We start from the raw sequence: 17,930 nt of genomic DNA on the forward strand, positions 1-17,930 counted from the left end.
GGATTTGTCCTACCTGTAGTCCTGGTTCTGCAGTGTCTGGAAGTTGTTTACAGTGTTCAAACACTGCAGAATTCTCCCATGGGTGATGGTTGTACTGCAGTTGTCTGAGTCAACTGTGCTCCCACTTTTGCACCCACATTCACCCATACACAAAAAAAATAAATCAAAACACTCCCTTATCCTTCTCCTTCATGAAGATACATTTCTGTTGATGAAGGGTAAGAGACAGATCCCAGAGGACCACGTTGGCTAAGTGGTCCACCTCTGTGGACTGTGCTGAAGTTTGTGTGTGTGATGAGATAACAGGGGGCTGGTGAGCGCTGGAGGCACATTAGCGACTGTGAGGGTGGCTGGCTGAAAGATATGGTTCTCTGTTCTTGATGCTCCTTCTTCAGAATGACCAAACTGACTTTTTGCAGATTTAGGAAGAAATCTACTGTAGCTGATTCTTTCAACAACCTTGTGCATAGGCAAAGCCTTGAACACTTCACTGAAGGTAACATCTTTCACATGGGTAATGTTTTCCTTTTTTATTTATGCAGTTTGAGTCCTGTAGAATTGTTCACTCAGTATGTGCTTGCAAACTGTGAATTCACTAACAAAATCACTGATCTGGATTTGCTAGACCAATGTCAGTGTTTTGGCCGTTGCTGTGTAACCAATCCAAAATCACCAGTCTTGTTGCTTTCTGACTCAGCACTCCCAAAAATTGCTGGGTAAAGAACTATCTGGAAAGAAGTGTTGAGTAAGGAAACATCTAGAAAGAAGTATTGAAATGTCTGTAAAGGTTCTAGATCCAGGAATTTATGGGAAGCACCAGAAAAATTTCTGCAAAGTTTCTGTAACAGCGTGTAATTTCTGTTTGGAGTTAACATCAGTAGTCTAGAGCTGAAACACTACAGCAAATTTGGAAAATATTTTTCTCAGTTCGAGCTCTGTGATCTTATTTCTACATTAATGGGCTAAGTGTTTTTTAATTACTTTCTGACTGATTGATTTTTTTTCTTCTCTCTGTGTGACGTTAGAGGAAATCCATGCAGAAATTTGTTATGCTGAATGTTTACTTCAGAGAGCAGCACTCACATTCCTCCAGGTATGGATTCCTCCATGGCTCTTGGTGGGGAAAATATCATACAGGTTTATTTTCCTAAATGGACTGATAGAATACTATGGTTTGACCTAATGGATCTTTCAGCTGGATCAAGTCTGGATTTTATCTGGGTTATCTGGTGGGATATTAGAATGTTTCGTTTTCCCTCATGATTACTAAAAAATACTTAAGACACATAGTGCTGAGTGCCCTATGACACATTTCCCCACTCCCTTTTGCATGTGTGAAATGTAACTGCAGCAAGCACCAATTTTTAAATGATGTGTTCGGATATCAGATTTAAAAAAAAAGTAAAAGGTGAGATGGTCATTGCAGTTGTACTGGAATACAAGCAAGACTTTTGTTTGAGTCTGGCTGGTGTTCACTTTCCCAAGCCTGCTTTCTCACTGGTTTGTTCTTGAGCAGCAATTATGTTCTGCATAGCTATTAGGCTCCACTGTCTGGCTTTAACAAAGGGGAGCTCTGCCTCTTCTTTGGATTTTATCTGTCTGTCCTAATGAAGCTTGATTTGTTTGGTGGAGCAACATTAGCAGTACTTGCTAGGGCTCCAGCATGCAATTTTAATTGTTAGTCACAGTTGAAATACTGATTTTTTTTTTCTTGATTTGGCTGTACTTGCTGTATGAAAGTGGGCCTCTTCATCTACCGAGGGGATAATAAAAGCCACAGTCAGAAAAAGGCTGCTGCTTCTTGGCTCGAGGGTGCTGATAGGAAATGGAATGCAGGTGGTGGTTTTACAGTGTTTGGGAGTTGCCAGGTGGGCTCTGATTTATGTTGCTTACAGTTTATGAACCATGTAACCTTTTTCAGCCATCTGCTAAGTCCCTCTGCTAGAAACTATTGCTTCATAGCAACACCCATAATCAGGGGAGCTTCTAGTAGTTTCTAGAGTGCTGATGATGGACTTTGAAATGACCAAGGTGTAGCTGTCTGTTTTCATTTTCCTTTGGGGTGAGTAGCCAGTTTGGGTGAGATCTGAAACTACGGAAGAAAGACTTTGGAGAGCTTCTCTGTTATGTCTATAGGAAAGGAGCATTTTAAAGCAGTGTCTCTTGATTGTAAGCACTATTTTTCACAGATACCTGTTTGTGAAAATGTTTATAGAGACATGAGAATTAAGAGTACAAAAACAATTTCTTGTCCTCTCTTGCAAAGGTCTCTTTGCTTCCTGTTCTCTTCTGTGTTTAATTTTTCATGAACACATGAACCAGTTTGAAAAATTAAACAGAGGCGCTTGGTTCCAACAGCTAGTGAAGTGGGTTAGTTTTGATACTTAATAAAAATTTCCAAATCCAGTTGAAAACACATGAAATGTAGTCTCAGCATTTTTCAAGGGCTGAAAAATTCTCACATTGGCTATCCGTATTGTTGGTGTCATTCTGAGTGTAAACATTTTAAAACCATATTCCGTCCTTGTTCCATTTTCCATTCAAAGGAAAATATAACTGAACTTTTACACATGGCTGGGTGTGCTGCACCCCCCAATATGCTGTACTTAGTTAGTACATCTCATTAATTCATCTAAACCATGCTATTTTCTCCACAATGCCCTCTTATGATTTTTCTGTGGTGATATCTTCTGTTAAAACACACATGTAGACTCTGTCTTAAAGCAGACATCAAAACAAACCAGAATGACTGATTATATAAGTGAGGCAAGAAAGTGCCTCCAAGAAGTTATGAGATAAAGACCCTCTAACTAATGGTCCCTCCAGATACTTTGCTGTAATTTATCACTTTGTTATAGCTTATCATATAACATGTTATCTTCCTAGTAGGGATCTCATTTATATATATGAATATTCAAACCAGAAAGAGCATATCCTGCATAATTTTACTGACCCTGCTCCGCTCTTAGTACATGAAACTGTATTCTGCAGACTCTTGAGGACAGGCAGTTTACTTGGGAACATTTCCTGGCTCAACACCAGATACATCCTAACTACACTCAAGTACAAATGAGAGAAAGCTATTTTTTTGAGAGCCACAAATGCATGTACCTTAGGTGACATCTCTTAGCTGAGTCCCTGTGTTTATTAATGTAAATTCAGATGGTTCAAAGGTGACAAGGGCTAAACTGGTCACAGAAAGCATTAAAATAAAATGCCTGTGTCTAAACAGAATAAAAAGTATTTTAATATAGAAAGGAAATCCTAAATCCATGTATTATATCTTAGAGGCTTGTATTGTCTGTGTTGTGCTGGTTATGTTCCAGGTGTGTATTAATCTTCAGAAGACAAAAGGCCTTTATAATGCTTACAAATTCACAGTGATAATGTGTTTCCATTCCAACAGGATGAGAATATGGTCAGCTTCATAAAAGGAGGCATCAAAGTCCGAAACAGTTACCAAACCTACAGGTGAGTCAGAGGGATGATGTCATTAAGTGCACTCTACCAGTAAAAAGTGCTGCTGGTGAAATTATCCAGTTCACAAATTCATTACTGTTGTATTTACTGAGTCTTTATTATGGGCCTCACATCTACAGAATCTTCCTTTGCATAACAAAGGACATGAACATTATGGTTATTTGGATTGTGGAGACAGTGGACCTCTCTTAACTCCCAAGGTTTTCCTACTTCAAGTACTATATCCTTGAAATTATGTCCAAAAAAATAACTGTTCTAAATGATGTACTCTTCATTGTGTCAGCATAGCAGAATTTGCAAGTCTTGTAGGCTTTAGGCATAATGAAATGGCATTTCTTTATAGTACCAGCTGCAGCTTTTTAGAGCATTTAATGCCAGTAGCTGAAGCACAGTAAAAAGTGAAGGCTCAATATGCATCATATTTTATTTATTTTAGAATTACAAATTTTGATTCAGAGTGGGCAAAAAATGTCTTGTGTCCAGCAGATACAAAACAGCTTCAAGTCCAGGTTCTCCAGAAGGCCACTGGAAGGGAGAGAGATGACAGTGTCCATGGCTGTGTGGGTTGAAGGTGGCTCTAAATGCAGTCCAGAAGATTGCACTTATGGGGAATAGTGCTGAATCTCTTGGCAACAACCAATCAAAAACATGTGACAGCCTGAACACAAATACATGCTTCCATTTTTTCCAATGTTTTTCCTCTCCTAATTAATAAAATAAGCTAAAACAGTAATGTAAAAACCACATAGCTATAGAAAGCTTGGAGGCCAATTGATTTCAAGCAGAGCTGGATTACAAGGGAAATAAAGGACGCTACAAAGCTGAGACCTATAAAAGTTAGAAAAATGAGTGAAAGTAATTTCTGATGCACCTGCCCATTTTAGAATATTTATTACAGTTGTCTTTTCCTATATAAAACAAAATATTCTTTTTGTTATATTTGCTATGTTTGTTAATATGCACTTAATCTAGGGATTAGTGAAACTCAAGTCAAATTTGCTAATTTAAATTTAAGTCTCTTGTACTGCTCCATCATCTCATTTTGCAGTGGCAAAGTTTGGTGATGCTCCCAACAGCTATCCTTGAAACATTTTCAGGCTGAAATGTGGTTGAATATTGACTATGTCTAATTGATAGGAATTCCTCTCCAGGATTCCATGGTTTTTAATTGATAGTAGTGTGACAGAAATTATTTGTTGATAAATCCAGCAAAATGTAGATGTTGTTCACTTGAGTGAGAGGACAAATTGGCCTTTTTAAAACTACTCTGTAGTTCAAGATAATGGGGTTACTTTCTTACTGTATTATAATTAATCATGTCATTTACTGACATTGTAACAGAATATTGTGCATTTCCAGGGAGTTGGACAGTCTCATACAGTCCCCACATTATGTCAAAGGAGAGAACCATCTTCATTTTGAGGGAGGTGTAAAACTTGGAGTTGGAGCATTTAACCTGGTATGTACCAACACTCTCATCCTGAGCTGCTGCCCTGCTACCTCCTGAAAATCACCCTAACTTCAATTCCTGAGAAGTTCCACTGGTGTCATACTGATCATGTGGTTAAAATTAGGTGTGTGCTCTGACAGTGCAGCATCCCAGTGTCTGGTCTGAGCACATCAGATAATAGCACTTCAGAAATAGATTGCTGCCCACAACGTGGTGTGAGGGCCCAGAGAAGCCTTGCCCAGGAGCATCAGTTGCCTCTGCCTGTTGAATTCCACTTACTCTTTACTGACACTTGGAAAACTAGCAGGATCTAGACTGTTAGCAGAGCAGTTGGAAGGGGTGGAGTACATGAATGAAGTTTGAGGTGCTGCTCCAGCCGCTGTTGGCTGTTGTTGCTTTTGCTCTGGCCAAAAAGCAGATGAGCAAATGGTGCAGGATGGTTCCTGGGAGGGGACTGACCCAGAGATGGTGAGGGGTGATGGACTGCAGGAAGTGCCTGGAGCTTCCTTTTGCTTGCATTGCTTTGCATGAGTCTGGCACATGCCCAAATACCAGATTTACTGCACAAAGAACAAATATAGACTGTGTGGTATGAACCCAGCATTTCTGAAACATCCGAGAAGTACTGGAGTTACTAAGCATATGCTGTGTAAACATATTTCTGTGTAGGGCATCCTGGAGACATAAGGTGTCTATATTAAACATATTTCTGTTTAAATTGTATGTAAAATACAGCAGGTGTATACATTTACCCTGAAAAAATGTCATATAGAGATGATTTTAGTAATTTTATTAATTATTTCTTGTGCTTGGAAAATTTGTAGGAGGCCATTGGTAACCGAAAGGCAGAAAGTCTCTTACTGCATAACTCTTACATTTTTCTCTGTAGACATTGTCCATGTTTCCTGCACGGATTCTGAGATTACTGGAGTTTGTTGGATTTTCTGGGAATAAGGTAAATGTGAACTAAATATTATTGGTACGTTCCCCTCACTCTTAAATTAAAAAACAGAGGCAGGAGTTTCTCTCTTCTCCCTCACATGAGCTGTAACCCTCTGATATCACACATGTGCACTGTGGCACTGTTGCTTTCATGCAGCTCAGTTTTACTTTATTTTTTTTCTGAATTATTGCACTTCAAAGGTTGTAATACCATTGTTCAGTGTTGAAACAGTTGTGAAACATGGTAGAGGCAATGGCTAATACAGGGATGTCAACATATTTAGGTTTTTAGTTACTGGTCTTTTGATGTAGTCTTGTGCTCAGAAATCTGTAGCCAAAAGTGTATTCCTAGCCTTTAATATATTTATATAACTTCCTTGGTAGTTACTATCATTATGGGGTCTGAATGTTCCTGACAGGTTCTTGCGTGGCAGGGGAAAACAAAAATCTATTTTATTTCTGCTTTAATAGCAGCTGGAAATTTGAGTGTGGCACCTAAATTCTCCTACCTAAGGGAGTAAGGGCTTTTTTGCCTGTAGACCAGTCTGACTTATGTTGTTTGAGGAAGATGTTTAAGGAAGGAAGTTCAGTAATGGAGCACCAGAAAACTCACTCTTTTATAATACTTCCTATTTACAAAACAACAAGTTTTAGGGAGAAAAGTGTATTTTTTTTAATATCAGAGCTGAAGCCTTACATGGCAGGTGGATTACTGTCATCACCATTGTATTGGTTTACAGGAAGGATATTATATCTGAAAATAAAATGTCTTATTTAAAAGCAAGGAGCAGAGTGTGGATTACAATTTAGAAATTTCCAGGAGCTGACCAGGAGCTATTTCACATCAGTAAAGGCAAAAATCAAATAGTTCTACCTGTCAGTTTCAACAAGAGAACATTTAAAGCAAATATTCTCTTAGAAATGTAAAGGCAGTTCACATACCAGCAGAGTTCTGAGAATACTTTGGTGAATGCTCATCTTACTCCTGCTGATGGAAATTGTCCCTCCAGTTGAGTTTTCATTTGGCTCTGGGATTCCTTGCATGGCTGTGAGTGGGCTGATATTTGTGTTGATGAGTCAGCTCCTATTACAGTTCCTTAATAACTCACTGAAGCATGACCCAGATTACCATAAATTTGAGCAAAACCCCTGCTGTTTGCACACCATACAAAGGAGCATTTTAAACATGTTGATCAAAGTTAATTGATCAACAATGAATTTATTTGTTGAAAAATTTATTTTAACACCCTAAAAAAGTCTTTCTGCATTTAACATTCGTGAGTCAGGTGCCTAAAGCCAAAAGCAAAATTGCAATTACATGTGCTGTCCTTTCCAGTGGTGGTTTTCCAAAGTTTCCAACAAGACAGTAGGCAGGAGTCTAGAGGGTGAAAGAAACAGTGACAGAGAAGGAGAGGAAAGTTTGTTAATCTGTGCTTCCCTTGTCCAGGAGATTTTCATACACCTGTGCTTGATGCTGCAGTCTTTTCCTTTAAATGCTTACTCTGAGTATCAGATTGTGCAGCAGAGTCATGGTTTGTGCCTTGAGCTGTTTGCAGGTTACCTGAGAGAGCTGTAGTGCACTGCAGGACAGCTTGATTTTGGTGTGGGTGATGTGTTTATTAAAACTGGATATAAATTTGTATTGTGTGATCCTCCACGATACCAACCTACCTCAAAGCCAGCACATTTACCCCTGGGGACTCTACTTTATCATGTCATGGGGGACAGCAAATGAGGACATGCCCAAAGCTCCAGCACTTCCTAAGCCATTTGCAGGCACTGTGGACATCATGATCAACTTAACAGCAGTCTGGAGTCTCAAAATAGTAGGTGGGATAAGATCAAGAAAATATAAAAAGTAGCCTGAGGCCATGTTTGTTCCCTTCCAGTCCAAAATGTGCCAGCTGTGCCCTTTGCACTGTTCAAGCTCCTTTCCCTTGCATCGTTACTGAAATCATGGCCTTATTTGTGTTTGTTAGCACAAGTCCCACATTTGGGCAGTGAAGTTGGGTGCAGTTTTGCCCAGTTTTGAGAGAGGAGCCTCGGGGGCAGAGGTGAGTCAGGCCCCCTGTGCTGGGGAGCACGGCAGCCTCACTGGGCAGTAGGTGGAGCGTGTGTCCCATCTGCACTCGGGTGTTTAACGTGACGTGTGTTAGCTCGGGTGTTAGCTGTGACGTGACAGCAGGAGACTCCTTGCACTGTCTTCCTGGAAGCCTGAACCCTCCCCACAGCCTCCTCTGCCAGCTCTCAGGCTAATATTTACTCCTGTGCTTATTTTATAGGTGATTACAAATGCTGTGCTGCTAAGCTGTAGAACAGTTTGACGTGAGCCTACCATATGTTAAGTGCAATTTGTCAGGGGGGTCAGATGACAGCATGATTTCATGAGCAGGCATGAAAACTGTCAGATAGAACCAATTTCTTTCAAATTATACTTTTTTTTTTTTAATGTGGGAGGACATTTTTCCCAAAGCTGAAGAATATTCTCGGTGTGTCAATTTCTAATAAATTGAGTTCCAGTTTTTCATTAAGCATCTCTTTTGAATTGCATTTTGGTCTCTTCAAATCTTAAATGAAGCTTAAATATAATATTATTTAATGGGATACTTTCAAATGTCCTATCAGCATAATTAGTCAGCTCTTTGTAAAGGTGTTAGTAGTATCCATCCTCCTTGCTAAACCTGCAGCAATGTGATCAGGCCATGGGACATGAGCAATGACCCTGCTTTGCTTTTGTTGTCAAGATCCCTAATTAAAAGAATTATTTAAAAATAACATCCAAGAACTTTTGCTTCAGGAAAGTTGATGGGGTTTAGTCAGTAACAGCTGACATAAATATGAACCAATCTCAGTGTTGTCTGCTAATAATTTTGAGCATTGTCCTTGTTCATCCTGCAATTGCTGTGGGAATCCCCAGTGCTCACATGGGGAGTCCTGAATGAAGCATTGGACGTCTTGGGACAAGAATTGAATCAAGGAGATACTGATATAATATAATGTAGTGACAGTCTTGGGAATTAGATTGTGGGAATTTGCACAGAATGCTGAGTTACCACGCTGCATCATGTCTGCTCTGTGCTCTACCTTATATCCTTTAGAGTAGTGTGACGGTGGTCACAAGGGTTTCAGGGTGAAGGAAGAGACGAGATGGGCTCCATGATCAGAAGGCTTGATTTATTACGTTATGATATAAACATCTATTTAAACTATACTAAAAGAAAAAGAAAGGGAAAGTTTCTAGAAGCTGCTAGCTACTTAACAATAGAAAGTAAAGAATGAATAACAAACTAGCTCTCTCAGACTGTGTCCGAGAGATCTCAGTTCTGGATTGGTCACCAGCTCTAAACATCCAAACTGGGCCAATCCAGGCAGACTTGCCACATTCCACAGCAGCAGATAACTTATTGTTTATGTCTGGTTGCTGAACTTCTCAGCTTCAGCAGGAAAATCCTAAGAGAGGATTTTTCATAAAAGAAATGTCTGTGACAGAGTAGTTTATGTTTTGTGTGAAAATAAAACTGAAATGTGTTAGTGTCAATTAGGGAAATTACAAAAAGGTCTTTCTGGAAAAATTATGAACACTCACTGCCTTGACATCTGTCTTATATTGTCACCAAATGCCCTGTAATGGACTTTGTTTGCAGACTCATTCCTGGTGTTTTGGGATTGCTTCTGTCAGTTGTGACATAGGTGTGGGAGATAGTTATAGGTCTTTTATGGTTAGAAGGTGTGTCCTGGCAATTAACTATGATGTACTCACTGGTGCCAGTCCATAAGTGAGTGCAGTGTGTTTGCAGAGTTACTCCTCAGGCTCAAGTAGCTGCTTGTGATTTGGTTCCCAGATCCTCAGTCTGATCCTGGAGGGCCCCACATTGCCCAGCTCCTGGCACTCCCTTGGCTGATGGGGATTGTTGGCTAATCCCTGTAGGCTCCCTGTGCAGGAGGGTGGTGCTTGAAAAGGTGCTTCATGGGCCTGACCCAGGCTGCTGTGCCAAGCTCTTCCTTGGAGGAGCACCTCTGCCCCAGCCAGGCTCAGAGGGAGCCTCGTGAGGCCAGCTAGGGAGTGTGGGATGTAAAACATGGCTCCCAGTGACACCCTTCATATTCCTGTTTTCTGGGTATCCCATTGTAAGAGATGCAGTTTGCAAGAGGTTTTTTTGAGGAGAAGCAGCTTTGCTGCAGTGTATTCTATAAGCAAGAATTAAAATACTAATAAAAACTACTTCTAGATTTCTTTTATTTAGGCTGTGTCTTCGACTGATTGTTATTCCTTTAATACAGAAAGTTTGGGATATTCAGGTGGCAGAGTGAAAAGTAAAGAGCCTTTAATACCTCTGCTGGACTAGATAGGCTTATGGACATTCCACAGAGTGAACTAACTTGCTCAGTGAGCTCCTCATGCCTGTGTAACTACTCAGTTCAAGAATTTAGAATTAAGGGTGTCAGATTTAAAGCTGTCTTCTGTTGAATGGGCAATATTCTTAATCCAGTTACTGCAATCCAGGATGCAGTCCTGTGTAAGATGGGTGTGGGTTCATTCCTTGTCCAGTACAAATTATAACTTTGTGTTTGGCTGCACTCAAATATGCTTTTGAGACTAAAACATAATTGAGATCAACTTGACAAAGGTTTTATTATTTTATATGACAAACAAAGTCTGTTTGAATCATTCTTAGTGCTATTCACATTCATTTTATATTTCTTTTTATATAATATAGCAGATACCAAATGCTGTAAAGCCTAGTGCCAGTAAAGGCTCAGTGAAATATCAAGCCTGAAGATTTTTCATTGCAAAAAAATGTACTTTGGAAATATACTTTGGAAAATTTTTTTTGCCAAAATTCATTCCACAGAATGTTTTATTTTACTTCTACCTTGAAGTGCTACTTTTTAAAAATACAAATGTTTGTGGATTTCATCTGGGCTGTTTGAAGAAGCTGAATATATAATGTTTTGTTACTTATTTGTATCAGTCAAACTTTTCATCTCAGCAGAAAATGAAGCTGGTTTTATTTTGCTAAGTACTTGATTTCCATTAAGTCACTGATTTTCTGTAACGATTTTACTATCTTTTAATTTCTTCTGTAGTGACATGCAAGTCAGTATTTTCATTATTTTGTCCCAACTAGATGTTATAATAATTGATCTTCAAATATGAGTCATATTTTTCCTTGTAGCAGTAATTAATGTAATACATTGAGCTTTCAAAACAAAAACAAAGAGAAGCAAAATCACAAGCTCCCCTATATTTATGTGAAAAACAATTAACTGCGCTAGTTAAGTGCAAAAATAGATGTCTGAGGAAAATAAGAATATGATTACAGGCTTCAGTGTTTACACAGTAAGCAGTAAAGGCGTGGTGGTGCAACAAGGACCCACAAAAGATGTAAATCTGTGCTGGGATTGTGCTCTGAGGGCTCTCCCTGATGCCTTTCCTGGTGCCTCTGATAGACATCCCTCAGGGTTCCTATTTATAGTGTAGCTGGTTTGAAAAGGTGTCCTTGTAGCCACTCACATCATGTTCCAGCGACCTTCCAGGGCAGTGATGGAGTAACTTGGAAGCTGATTTTGTCCCAGCACACAGTGGATGTCTGTGTATACTGTGCATATTTACAAGTAGGCAGATCTCTTGTTTGATACATTTGCATATTTATATTCTTGCTGTTGATATCATGGAACTAGTCCTAGAATGGGCTGATTAATGCTCTTGCCTCAGGAACTTGAATCCCTAAAGCTGGTTATCCATCATGCTGTCATTGACTACGAACACAGTGTTATCCTTGATTGCTTTAGTTCTTCCCAAAGGGAACAGAAATTCTCTTCTTTTCATCATATTTTTCCACTGGTGGTAGTGGGCCAACATCATTGCAAAGCTCCTTTTGTTCTTGGCATACTTTAAAATGTCTTTTTGCCCTGACATATTTTCCTCAGTTCATTGCAGATTTTATTTTCTTGGTACCTTTAACTCTTCTGTGCAGTGAACCACAGCAAACAAGAATACACTGTACAATGGGGATGTGTGGGTTTTGTTTTGGTTTTTTGTTTTCAAAACCCTGTGTTTTGTTTCTGGAATGCTGTTTAGCAGCACTTGGATCACAGTGATAAGTTGTCTCTCGTTTTCTTATGTTAACCATGTAATACATCCCAAGTTGCTGCTCTGTCACCAGGTGTTTTCCAGGCTAAGCAGTAACTCCATGAAAAACTATTAGATAAATGAATAGGTATATTTTTATCTTTAATTGGTATGTAAGCAATCAGTGCCTTTTGAGGAATTTTTCAGTGCCTTTTAGGGAATTTGGTGTGTGTGCAATCTGTAGCTGACCCTGCAGAAGTTAAGCCAGCAAAACACAGCCCTGGTTCTTTGCCAACACCTTGTCCCTCTCCCTGTGTTTCACAGGAACATGGTCTGCTGCAGCTTCAAGAGGGAGCATCTTCATACAGCTTTAGGTCGGTGCTGTGTACCATGCTGTTGCTTTGCTATCATACTTTCATGACCTTTGTGTTAGGTAAGATTGTTTATAATAACTCTTGGATTTGATTAGTTCTTGTGGGACACAAAGGGGAAAAAGATGATTCCATCACCTGTTTGTTGGTGAATAGTTTGTTTGTAACCAGATTAAATGTAGGTCATTTGTGGGTCATTTTACAGTAATCATAACTGAAGAGTGTGTTTTAATTTTCAAGATGGAGGTTTTTTTAACAGGTGAGAAGAGAGATACTGGGGGTGGCCAAGAAAATTGTAAGAACTGAAATCTGTTTTAGCCAGGTGCATTGTTGGGGAGGTTAAAATAATGGCTGTAAGTGATAATTGCTTTGTTGACATTGGATTTTCTTCGGGAGGTGACAGCTTCCCTCTAATGAGTACTTCTGTGTTATCTCCTGCTAAATCATTCCACAAAATGTGTTTGTCTGTGCCTGAGTCTTCAAGTCAGGAAGCACAATGTTTTCAGGGCTTCCTGCTGCTGCCTTAGTGCAGCACCAACCTGTATTTTTGCTTTGCTTAGTGGAGAGAGGAACCAACATCTTGGCCAATTGAGGATGGAAAATCAGTACCTTGCATTCCTGTTCTCTTTTTTTGCTTTGTTTTCAAATTAATTTTATCACTTGCATTTTTACACATTCTAGGGACAGGAAAAGGAAATGTTGAGGAGGCAGAAAAACTACTTAAGCCTTACTTGGCACGCTATCCAAAGGTAAAATGAATCATAATTTATTTGGTGTGGTCATTTAATGTTTTCATGCCAAAAATCAAAGATTTAGACTGTATGGCCAGATTGAAAACTGTTATAGAATACTTGTGTTTTTTATTATTATTTATTACAGGGAGCCATATTCCTGTTTTTTGCAGGCAGGATAGAAACACTAAAGGGTAATATTGATGCGGTAAGTAATCATTTTACTCTTGAGAAAGTAAATTTCAAAAGTTTTAGAAAAATTCCTCCAGGAATGTTATTTCCTTTTTGGCTAATGCTTCTTTTGACTTTGGCCTATATGTAATTTGTAGTTTATTGAATTACAAATAGCAATTTTGTACACTATTTTGACTTGTTCCTCTACCTCATTTTGCTACCCCTCTCAATTTCTGGTGATAATGTAGTCCACCAGGATTAATGACACTGTTTTGTCATTGTCTTTCCCATCCTGCAGCAGATTGTATCTTTAATGAGATCCAGTGGTAATCCTTTGCCTTCAGTGTGAACAGAGTCAGAAAAGACTTGAAAAAATTATTAAGATGAAAAATGCATGCCCAAAACACTCTGAGACAGGGCATCAGCTGGTGTGCAGGGCAGTAGCTCCCTTGAAATCCGTGGAAGTGCAGCAGTAAATGTCAGCTGAGCATCTGTCCTCTGCCTTCAGTTTCCTAATTTCCCAAGACACAAACATTCATTTTGAGCATGCTTAGAAACATAACTTTAAGGAATGGGGAGCTCTGTGGCAGGGTAAACTTGCTAGCACCAGGATGACTGTGGAGCCAAGAATCTCTTGGGTGAAGCAAACAGATGTGGTTTTGGGAAACACTGGGCTGGCAATAATTTGGAAGCTGCAGGAGCCATGCAGGCAGATCCTGGAGCCCCAGTGTGTGTTACAGCTCCTCTGTCTGTGTATTTACACCTGACTAAGGCAGTGTTTGGCAATCTCTGTGTGCAGGCAGTCAATAGGTACGAGGAATGCTGTGAAGCTCAGCAGTACTGGAAGCAGTTTCATCACATGTGCTACTGGGAGCTGATGTGGTGCTTCACCTACAAGCGCCAGTGGAAGATGGCTTTTTTCTATGCAGACCTGCTGAGCAAAGAAAACACTTGGTCAAAGGTAAGTTCAGCAGAAAAGGAGGGCAAAAGGCCTCTATCTACTAACTTTCAAGCAAATTGAGTTGATTTTTTGTAGCTTTGAAGGTGCAAAGTGTAAAGTAAAACCTGGACAGCTGTGGCTGCTGCAGAATGATGTGAATTGCAAACATCCAAATCTGAACAGATGGTGGGCAAGCACAAATCTTTTGGGCCCAACTGGGTAGATGAAGAGCAACTTGTTAAAGATGATGTGTATTGAGTGGTTGTGTCATCAGATGTTGCAATTAATGGTGCAAGTTGCCATTTCTTTCATTATGCTGTGGGTAAAAGCTCTTCTGCTGGTGAGTGAGGTTAGCCATGGTGGTGCCTGCAGGGTAATAAATACAACTAGAAGTGGCGCCTATATGCCTGTGCATCTGCAAGGGAGGAGCTCTTCAATCCAGAATCCTGGTAGCTCTCTTCCCTCTCTCTTCCCTTTTTGCCTTTTATAAAGTATTTTCCCTATTCCAGTTAGTGGGAATTTTCCTGAGCTGGATTGACTTCACAGATATGCCAGGCAAAGGCTCAACAACGTCATTCACCACTTCCCTTGGAATCCATGAGCTTTGCCCCTTCAGATTCATGAGATAGTCTTGAACCCAAACTTCTCCTGCCCCGGGCAGTTCATCTCACATTCTCTGCCTTTGCTTTCTGTGACTTGGGCAGGGAGGCTGGGACACTTGATGGTGAGGACTGAGGAAAAAAAGTCAGAGTTCCTCAGCCTTCTCCAGATCCTGGGTAAGCTTGTCTCCTGCTTTCTTCCAGAGACGGCCCACATTTTCTCTAGTCTTCCTTTTATCACCAACATGCCTATAGAGTCTTTCCTTGATGCTCTTTCCATCCCTGGCCCATTAAGTTTTCCTAACCTAATCCCTGGCCATTTAGACAATTTCTCTGTATTCCTCCCAGGCTACCTGTCCTTCCCTTCACCCTCTGTAGGTTTTCCTTTTTGTATCTTGAGTTTGTCCAGGAGATCCTTTTTCACCCATGTGGGCCTCCAGGAGTTTTTGCCTGACTTCCTCTTTTTTGGGGATGCATTGCTCCTGGGCTTGGAGGAAGGGATCCTTGAGTATTAACCAGATTTCATGGGCCCCTCTTCCCTCCAGGGCTTTATCTAGCGGTGCTTTACCACACAGATCCCTGAAGAGGCCAAAGTCTGCTCTCCTGAACTCCAGGCAGTGACTGTTTTCTAGAACTTACTATCTGGGATATGTTACCAAGTTGTGATGGGACACAGACTGTATATTATTAGGTTTTTTCTCTGAGCGTGACCTTATCTTAGCTTTTCTAGCATGTGTTCCTAAGAGTATTAAAAACTTACTTTACTCAAGCATAAGATTTGTTCTTGGAATTTGGACACAAACTATAAGCTGATACATACTAAGCAAACACATACATGATTTAAAAACAATATTTTATACTCGCTTTCTAAAATACTTATCTCTTACTCAAATTTTTGTAAGACTGTGAGCAAAAGCAGCAACTTCTTCCCTTTATGTTGCTGTTGTGCTTTATATGAATAAAGGTGATGCTGTAAATTCATTTTTCTATATAGATATTCTTCATTGCATTTGCAGGCTACTTACATTTACATGAAAGCTGCTTATCTCAGTATGTTTGGACCAGATGACTGCAGTCCTTTTGGAGACAGCGAAGTTGAATTATTTAGGTAAAATTTGCAAACTCACAGTTACAACAATTTACTGTCTTTTCATGTCATAGTGTTGGGGGAACAGAGGCAAAATTATCATGCAAATAGCATTGGATTGGTAAGAAATTGCAGAGTTAAACATCCCTTAGACTAAAGTGGACCCTGAGTTTAGACAGCAGATTTCTCCTGGCCATACAGTGCTGCTGCTGTTCCATGTAATACATTCTTTTTCAGTTGCTTCCTTTAATCAAAATGGAATGTAAGATGTGAAAGCCTTCAATGGATTTTGCTGCAAGATGTGTTCTTCCTTAGTGGGAACATGAGCACAACTTGATTCTTGGGTTCTGAGTCTCAGAGAAGTAAGAAATAATTAAATGTGCAGGTGAATCTATGCATTATAAACACAGTGAGATAACCTCACTGTGTTAATATAATGTTTAAGTTCAAAAAGGCTTGCTGGGGCAAAGAAAATTTGGTTACTTTAGGGTTTACAATTTTTATATGAAATCTAATTTTTTAAAATGTGATTATATTACTCTTTTCAAGTTTTCTGTGTTTTTTGTAATCATTATAAACAGATTTCACTGAATTTGGAATCCATTATGAAGTGAATAGTTTTAGTCTTTGGGAGAATGGGGAGACAAAAGCTAGTTTGCCTCTTTCTTAGTCTGTGAGGAGAGATGAGCCCTTTATAAGTCAGGTGCATCATCTAATTTAATCTTTCAGTGGGGAAGAGTCCCTCTCCTCCTGCTTGATTAAAGAGGAAGCCTAGAGATAAACGTGCCCTGCATAAAGACAGCTGTTGTGAGTATGTATTGCTCAGCTTCCCCGAGGTAGCAATAGCCCAGTGTGTAACAGCTTTTTAAAGTTCTCCTTGGTTTGATATTTTTTTTGTTTTGGTTTTGAAGTTTGAATGTTTTCATCTCAGACGTTCACAGGGGGAAAATTCCTTACGTTTTCCTCTAAACTTTCAGGATTGTTCCCAGCCTGAAACTGAAAATTGCAGGGAAATCTCTGCCCACAGAAAAGTTTGCAATTCGGAAAGCACGGCGGTATCTTTCTTCAAACCCCATTCCTTTGCCTGTCCCACCTTTGGTAAGTAAGAAATATCCACACATATCCCCTCTTCAACATGTTTGTAATTTAGAGAAATAAACCAGAGATAATTGGAATAGTATCTTTCCGTGTTTCTAAGGTAAACCCTCTGCAGGAGACTGGAATGTTCCCAAAGCAAAGCCAGATGAATGCAAGGAATGCTGTAAAACTGGGGCATGCACCAGCCACAGGGAACTCAGCCAGCTGTTTGTGACACGTAAATGTGTTGCATGTGTAACTCATTATTCCAGCTATAGAGCAGCGTGCTCCCAACAGCTTTCTTTTGGTCCCCTTTGGAGGAACTTTGCCCTGGGTCTCTTCTGTGGTGTCACTTGCTAACAGAGCACTATAAGGTACAAGGAGGGGTGGTGTCAAGGAAACAATGGAAGGTTTGGGCACTGCATGTAAGGAGCTGTTTAATGTGCTCCTGAATGTTTGCAGTTTGGTGCTCTCCAGAGCAGCTCATGGGTGCTGGGATGAAACAACTGACTCCTTTGGCCACCCCTGAAAACCACTGCAATTAATTCATTTTTTCCCTGTAATGCTGGCCTGGTCCCTGTGGCCAGTTGCATGAGGCACCCATTGCACTTGCAAAAATTTGTCTGCAAAGAACATGTGAAAAAGAACATAAAAGGTTTTTGAGTCCAGGGATTTGCCAAGTGCAGTGGTGTTAACACTTGCAGCACTTTCAGCTGTTGTGTTTTTTAAGAAGGAGGTGGAGAATTGGTAAATATTCTTTAAGAAAATGCCAGAACAGGAAGAGCCTCTTGGAGACCACTCCCCAGCCCACCAGGGGTATGTGAAACTGAAATAGTTGCTACAGCAGAGCATGGGTATTCACCAGGGGCCACTTTCCACTAGTGAGACTGAAGCGAGAGAAATAATTAGGTTACTTTGATGTGCCTTTCAGGTTTCAGAGAGGAAGGAGTGCACACTGGGGTTTGGCTGGGCTGTGCTGATGGGATTTTGGCAGAGCAGGTTGCTG

At 40.0% G+C, this 17,930-nt stretch overlaps 1 protein-coding gene across 2 annotated transcripts in view; it reads left to right on the top strand.

Annotated features, from left to right (window-relative positions):
* TTC39A (tetratricopeptide repeat domain 39A) overlaps positions 1-17,930 on the top strand; it is a 45,077-nt gene that overhangs the window by 17,939 nt on the left and 9,208 nt on the right. For both annotated transcript variants that reach the window (XM_030953803.1, XM_030953802.1), the window contains exons 4-14: positions 420-496; positions 1,026-1,093; positions 3,407-3,471; positions 4,840-4,939; positions 5,820-5,885; positions 12,270-12,378; positions 12,998-13,065; positions 13,196-13,255; positions 14,021-14,182; positions 15,777-15,868; positions 16,825-16,945. In XM_030953803.1, coding sequence (XP_030809663.1) covers positions 420-496; positions 1,026-1,093; positions 3,407-3,471; positions 4,840-4,939; positions 5,820-5,885; positions 12,270-12,378; positions 12,998-13,065; positions 13,196-13,255; positions 14,021-14,182; positions 15,777-15,868; positions 16,825-16,945 — 988 coding nt within the window. The remainder of the gene's footprint in view (positions 1-419; positions 497-1,025; positions 1,094-3,406; positions 3,472-4,839; positions 4,940-5,819; positions 5,886-12,269; positions 12,379-12,997; positions 13,066-13,195; positions 13,256-14,020; positions 14,183-15,776; positions 15,869-16,824; positions 16,946-17,930) is intronic.

This window comes from Camarhynchus parvulus, chromosome 8, assembly GCF_901933205.1.
Source record: "Camarhynchus parvulus chromosome 8, STF_HiC, whole genome shotgun sequence".
NCBI classification, from domain to species: Eukaryota; Metazoa; Chordata; class Aves; order Passeriformes; family Thraupidae; genus Camarhynchus; species Camarhynchus parvulus.